The 7,039-nt window shown below is 41.6% G+C and overlaps 1 protein-coding gene across 1 annotated transcript in view; it reads left to right on the top strand.

Moving 5' to 3' along the window:
* LOC104163534 (EF-hand calcium-binding domain-containing protein 5-like) overlaps nt 1-6,692 on the top strand; it is a gene marked incomplete at its 3' end in the record, with an annotated part of 21,277 nt that extends 14,585 nt beyond the window's left edge. Inside the window, exons 6-10 of the mRNA XM_009702568.1 lie at nt 1,304-1,403; nt 2,172-2,455; nt 2,918-3,059; nt 4,948-5,162; nt 6,403-6,692. Coding sequence (XP_009700870.1) covers nt 1,304-1,403; nt 2,172-2,455; nt 2,918-3,059; nt 4,948-5,162; nt 6,403-6,692 — 1,031 coding nt within the window. The remainder of the gene's footprint in view (nt 1-1,303; nt 1,404-2,171; nt 2,456-2,917; nt 3,060-4,947; nt 5,163-6,402) is intronic.
* Between the last annotated feature and the right edge of the window lie 347 nt (nt 6,693-7,039).

The raw sequence follows: 7,039 nt of genomic DNA, 5'->3' as shown, positions 1-7,039 counted from the left end.
ATTAAGTTGCAGGAGTCTGAAATACTAAAACTGAACTGGACAACAGGTTACACCTTGGTTCTGATCCTTTTCTCAGAATTTGCAAAAAGCTTTCAATTCCCTTTAGAGGAAAGGTGTTGCGGTTACAGAAGATGTGATTTACTCACTTAATTTTCAGTATTAGCTTCCTTGGGAGGCACTCCTCCACTAAGTGATGGGTATCTCTCGGTTGTTTTCAAATCCTCTGTTCCTAAACATTGATGCTATTAATTACGGTTTTAGATTATAAACAACGCAGTCATCTTGAGCTCATTTCCAGAGACGAGCACTAAACTTCTTCCTTTATTTCTTCAGCCTAAGGACAAGAAAAGTTCACAAAGAATTAAAAGCTTGGAGAATTTTACATTTTGCGGTCTTTACTCTAAGAGCGAAGTGTGAAAAGGAAATCAGTAATTCAGATGGAAAGCTACTTGCTACAAATAATGAACTTAAGTAAATCTTTTCTCTAATTAGCTACTGTATTTCACTAATAGGAGGGAGATTACAAAGGTGGCAGGACTTAAATAAAGAGAACAGGAATTCATCATAAAATGGAAAACTTGCAATCATTTAGATTTGCTTTACTTTTTGAACTCACAATTTCCTGATTGGAAATCACCCATTTCATTGTCTTTTCCTAGTTTTATTGTCTGCCTACACTCACCCTGAGCATCAAGGACTTAATAAACTCTGCATGTTCCTCTGCACTGGAACTACGGATACCTCTCCCACCTCTGCGATCAAATTTTTAAAGGAAATTAGGGAGGTTGTCAAAATAGCTCAGATTTTTGGACTAATTATTTTCCCAAGCAGTTGCCAATACATAATGCTTCAAAGGAAATGAGGGGGTACAAAACCAAACTACAATGTGCAGTCGCATAATAACGTAGTACAGCACAGCCCATAATATGTGAAAGATCTTCCACAGTACTGTCAGGCAATCAATATCTGTCTTGAAAGTGTGAAATGTTGAAGCTTTGATCTTTACGCGAAGAACTCCTTTGGCAGAAGTGGTTACAATCATCCAACTGTAATTTGCCAAGAATATGCAAGAGGATGTGCCTGCAAAATAGTACGTATGGGGAGTTCCAGCTGAGCCCAGAGAAGAAATTTTTGCCCCTATGAAATAAATTCACTTCCCTGAAATTTGTACTGATGTTCTGGTAATGGCTAATTTTAAGTCACAGGTAATTCATAGCTAATGGTGCCTTTGTAATGCTGCAAATGTTGATGTAAGTCCCAAGAACCACAGGAAAAATCCAATAATTGTAATCTTTTTGTCTAGGTCGGTCTCTTAGATAGACAAAAAATACTTGCCCTACTGGTAGACTTCTATGACAGAAGCCCGGTGATTGCGAAGAGGGGATTCTGTAACCCAAGAGAGTGTAAGTATGTGGGAGGTTTCAACTGTGGTTAAATCATTGGGAGGTCACATGAGGTTGTATAGTTAATATAGGTTTATATAAGTGTTACCAGAAATGGACAGAGCCTAAAAAAGGACCCAAATGAATGCTGTGACCTATACACCGTAATTTGCAAACATGTTTTGCAAACTGTGATGCAATGTTCAGAAATACTTCAGCATCCAAAACTCTTCCTTCCTACAAAATTCTGAAGCGCTTTTTGGGAGTAGGATTAAAGACAGACTGTAACAATTGTTCTTTCTTACTGGGCAATATTAGAATTTCATTCTCTGTTTACACTAAAGTGTCTCCAGGAACATGCAAAGATAAAGAAAAACCACAGAGAATCATCTACATGAAAGTAAAATATTTTTAAGATATTGGACATTCATTAATTGCTAAGATCAAACGCAAGGCAAATTACAGCTTTCCTTCTTAGTATGGAGAATTATGAAACATGATATTTATTTCAAAAGAAATCTGGTGTAATCCACAATAACTAGTGCAGTTCTCTGCAGGCAAAACCATTATTCTTTGCCTGCAGAGAACTGCAGGTTCATTTCAGAAAGACAAAACACAAAGTTTTGTGTTTTGGAGGTGCATGTTTGCAGAAGGTACTTTCTGATAGTTTGTATTTTGGAGGGAATATATTTTTTCTTTTCTTTTCTTTTTTTTTTAATTTTCTTATGCAATACTAGAGAGCATAAACCAATGCAAACTATCAACTTACCACTATTTTTTCTATTTTAGGGCCAATAATTGAGCTGCAAGAGATTGAGCTTGCAGATTTATGGGGAGGCCTTGATGACCAGGAAGTTTGTGAGGAACCCAGTGAAAAGTTAGTCTTGTCCCAAACAGAAATTTCTGGGGGAGAGATTTTAGCGTATCAACCTGTAGGTGATAACAGACGACATACATATAGGATGAGAACTAGCGTCAGAGAAGGTCTTTTTGAACAAATGGGCATGAGTGAAGCTGAGAGTGGAAGCATTTCAAAGGAAGAAAACCAAGCAGCAGGATCAAGTGATGCTGAGGTGAGAAAGAAAGGTGAGGACGCTGCGTCAGCGGTGAAAATCACTGATTTTGAAGCTAGTGATTTGGATGGAGATACAATACATAGTGAGAAATCCAGTTTCCTGGAAGACATCAAAACTGAGAGGCAAACTGGGTCTGCAAGTGCTGACAGAGAGGAGGAATCTCTCCCAGGATCAGCCTCTACCGGGTACAGTCTCAGTAGAGATGGAGAACCTGGGTCTGAAAAACAGGTGAAGGAAGAGGAATTTGGGCTGGGTAGAGAGCCTGATACAGAAACAAATAGGGAAGAAGTTTATTGTATCTCAGACAGAGAACCTGCTTCAGAAGGGCAAGTTAGTCAGGAGAAGGACAGTTGGATTGCAGAGACAAGCAACACAATTTCAAGACCAGCACCAGAAGCTACAACCGTGACCTCAGAAGACAGAGCTGTGGCAGGCACGGACATCATTGCTTCAAAACAGGATGCTGCAGTTGCAGAGGTTGTGAAAGAAACTCCTGCAGGAAAAGAGAGTTTTCCTAGGCAGCATGGCAGCCAGTTTGGCCAACAGACAAGCTCAGAGACAAGAGTGCAGGAAGAGGACCTTCAGCAAGACCAAAGTAGAGGTGAAGCATTCTCCTTTACTCTGGCAGACCTTAATTTCAACATACGTATTTGGACTGGTTTAACTATAGGTGTGGTTTTAATCCATTTCGAAACTATTGAATGCATGTGAGTGATTTCTGAACACACAAGACCATAAGCTTTGCTATCTTCTCAGCACAGTGTTTTCTGTCAAGGTTTCAGAGTGTGTTCCTCCGACAGGACGGCCGGTCAGTCACTTTGCTGGTGATCTGTATTCCAGGCACTGAGCAGACACTTTAATTCCAGTAGGGACTTTCTGAAGCAGCAGCATTTTTATAATGAGGAACTTTATGTCCTTGTTTCACTCTGTAATATTGGTATAGCAAGACAGGAGCCTGAGCACGTTAAATCTAGAAATGACTTTTAATAATTTTTAGACTGTGATTGCCCATAGGGAGATACAGTATGGAACCTTTCATTTTAATCTCTCGCAGTGTTTCCAAAGGTCTATCATACTTCTTAATAGCGTACAAAGGCCCGTGTTCGAGGAAGGCTGTGGTCGGGCAGCTGCGTGTTTCCTAACAGGTACTTAAGGACCAACCTCCTCCCTAGCGCTCTGTGAATACACTCTTGCATCTCCCCGTTTAAAACACTGCAAGAACTGGGTCTACATTGCCAGAGCAGTCTAGGGACAGACTTATCATGTAAAGAGCTGTAAAGCTGATGGTACAGCTCACGGGTACCTACAGCTTTCTGTGGTTAACTTCCAGTATGCAGCACTCACCTGTCATTCAGCCAGTCCCTGGATGCGTGCATCCCGCATCGTTTGGGGCACACAGTACTTCCATCTTCAGAGCGAATTCCCACCCTGCTCTCACAGAAACGACAGTGCGATGGTACGATGCTCTTTGAGAGAAAGGAGCATGGAAACAAGAAGTCTGAATATCATTTTGAACCTATCTTGGAAAAGAATTTATCTTATTACTCTTGATAAAGTGGGTATTTGTAGCAGTGCTTAAGAAATGTAACATTCACTAGGTGAACTTCAGGAAGCAGTATTTCCAAACAGCAAAAATAAATAGCTACTGATTTTAGAAACAGAAAGAAGTAGATTTTACATATTAACCAGTCGGGTGCTCAGATCAGTAAGCTCTGGTTCACAGAAGATTTGTTTTTAAAGTTGCAGGTCCAGGACACTTGAATAGAGAGGATTCTCCAGCTGAAGCTAGCCAGGAGTTTGAAGTGCCATGGTCAGGTAACTGCTCATGTCAGCTCTTTTCATCCGCTTTAGAAACTGCAGCTTGGCTATATGTATTTAAAGGCTTTTAGAAAATCTGTATCTTGTGTCTTTTTTAAAAGCTTCTATCATTACAAGGTATATTTTGTCTTTCATCAGGTGACCTTCTGACTTGTGACCTAAGTTGCAGGTATAGCAGCTATGGAGAGAGAATTCCAGAAGACTGGAAGTGTGAGAATGCTAGATTTCCAGGTATTTGGTGTCAAAGCTGTGTGTTCACTTGGGCACATAGTGGCTAGCAGTGTCTGCAGACATGCCAGTACTGCTGTGAGCTGAAAGTTTTGGCAAGAATGCAAACACTAATTCCTGAAGCTGACTTCAAGATAAGAGCAGTGTAGTCTTTGTCTCAGAAGAAATTACTGTGTAACAGTAATTTCAGTTCAGCTGTATTCAGTGATTTGACCTGGTTATATGGCAGCATCCTTGCTAGACTAGAGCATAAATCTGAAGAGATACTATTAGAAAAGTATAAGCAGATTAAAGCCTTTAGTCAGCATGGAGTCAGGCCGTATTCAGCTATAATTTCACTGGATAGGAAGTGCAGGATTCAGGACTGCATTGATAGCTGCCACGTGGCCGGCTTTAGGGCAGCATTTGCCTTCCTGCGGCACGCTGTGCTTTCTGCCTTTCAGACTTACGTCCCATCATGGCAGAGATTCAGAACCGTTGGGCTTCTTGTACTAGGAGTGCCTTTGATGAAAGCTGCCTCAACCTGCCACAGTTTGTACAGCTCATGGAGACATTTGTTTGTGAAGACATTGCTCTGCCTACTGTGAAGAGGCTTATTGCGTTTATCAAAGAAGAATACAAACAGACAGAAGAGGAAAAAATGGAACAACTAGAAAAAGTAAATATTGATAAGTTTTGCTGATCCCATGTCCAAACAAAAAACAAGCAAATGCCTACAGATGCTGACAATGTCAACTTTTAATCGCATGCTGGCAGAGCTATTCACTTGCAGCCTTGCATTCTCTGCTTCTTCAAGAGACCTTTTAGCCCTTTGTTTTCATATGGATCCTCCCTCCCTAGCGCTTAGCTCTAGAAGTGAGGACAGACTCATCCTGTAAGAGGTTGTCTGCCTGTTCTAGAGCCGGACTCAGTGAGACAGCAGGTTCATAGTTAATTGTGAAAGAGCTCAAAACATTCCACTCTGCTTATTCACCTTTATAATAGCCAAGAATCTGATCTCTGACCTACTGCACTGGCATGTGCATATGAGGTTGTGGATGTTTTGGGGAGGATTTTAAAACAAGTGTGTTTGGTTTTGCTGTGTGCATGGCTGTATGTGAATGCGCACATGCTTCTTTGTGTTGAGTTACAAAGTGCTCTTGCCATGTGTTGAAAAAATATATTCCTCTTCAGCGATATCCTCACGCACAGCATCAGGGTGCCCCGTATCATTTCAGAGTACAGATAATATTTCATGGTGGGTCTGTCCATAGTAGCCTCTCTAGCTGCATTTTCCTCAGACCTCTTTCTAGTTTCCCTCTATGTTGCTGACCTAATTTGGATGAGATATTGGATCTGACGGCTCCACTGTCCTCGCGCTGAGCACAACACACACTGCCAGTATTTTGGCCTTTGAGAGAATTCCGCTCCAGCCATTTATTGCTGTACGCTGTGCAAAGATGGAGTTTAAAGGACAAATTGTACATGCATTTGCTTGGAGCCCACACACTTCAGGGCAGCACCAGCAAAATAACAATGTGTGGAAATACAAACTGCCACATCTTTGGGTGTCACTAAGAAGGCTGTGGTTAGTTCATGCTGAGAGGATATCTGTGTTCTGGAAAACTTCCACTTACCTGAGTTGAGCTCAGCTTAGATCCAGCATGGGTTTCATTTGTTCACTGTAAAATAACCCTCTGCAGTGCTGATTCTGCCTGGTAAAGCTGCACTGTTGGCTGTGTTTAGTGTTTCCAAATATCTCCCAGGTTTAATGATTCATCTCCAGGTCTGAGCTGTGTATGCGCAGATTTGGCCCATAGGAACTATGCGGTCAGCATACCACTGCGTTTCCGTCCTTGTGTAGACACAGAGCATCAGTGTCCAGGAGTTACCAAAGACTGACTGTTCCTCTGTTGTAGGTCCATCGCTTCTCTCACTTAGCCCAACGGAAACTGCTCTTGGAGGCACTTTTTGAAAAGTGGGACATCAATGCATCTGGGTTTCTGGACCTGGAAGAGGTGGATGCTGTTCTAAGTGCATTCAGGGAAGGGATGGAAAAAGAGGCCTTGAGGAAGGGTAAGGAAACAGTTCTGCTCGGAGAGAACAATGTCAACACAGTAGGCCTTGAACTACTCGACAACAGTGCTAATGAAGGTGTTGGCAAGCACCAGTCATTTTTCGGTTTTGCAAGCAGTCATAAGCATACAAGGTATGACGTATAAAATGAAAAGGAACAGTTATCCAGACCCACTTGTTAATGCATAGCTCCATCCCCTCTTCCTGTGCAAGAGTCCTCTGCGACAAATTCCCAGAGAGGTAGCCCAATGCTTTCATGAAGTTGTGATGTGTTGAAAAATTATTTTAGCTGTAACACGCAACGTATACTTGTGATATGGCAGTGAGAAACACACGTAAAGCCTGAGGACATGTTTCGCACTTTTAGTCTAGTCTGTCTGTGTTACCCAGCTGTTTTTAAGAGATACACTTTACTGTGCTATCTGCAGGAATGCATCTCATAGGAGAGAACACCAGCTTTCCTTATGGGTCTCAAATAGC

The sequence above is a fragment of the Cariama cristata genome, unplaced genomic scaffold, assembly GCF_000690535.1.
Source record: "Cariama cristata isolate BGI_N322 unplaced genomic scaffold, ASM69053v1 scaffold22236, whole genome shotgun sequence".
NCBI lineage: Eukaryota > Metazoa > Chordata > Aves > Cariamiformes > Cariamidae > Cariama > Cariama cristata.
Note: the sequence above shows the minus strand (reverse complement) of the source record. Positions and strands in the feature narration are given on the sequence as shown.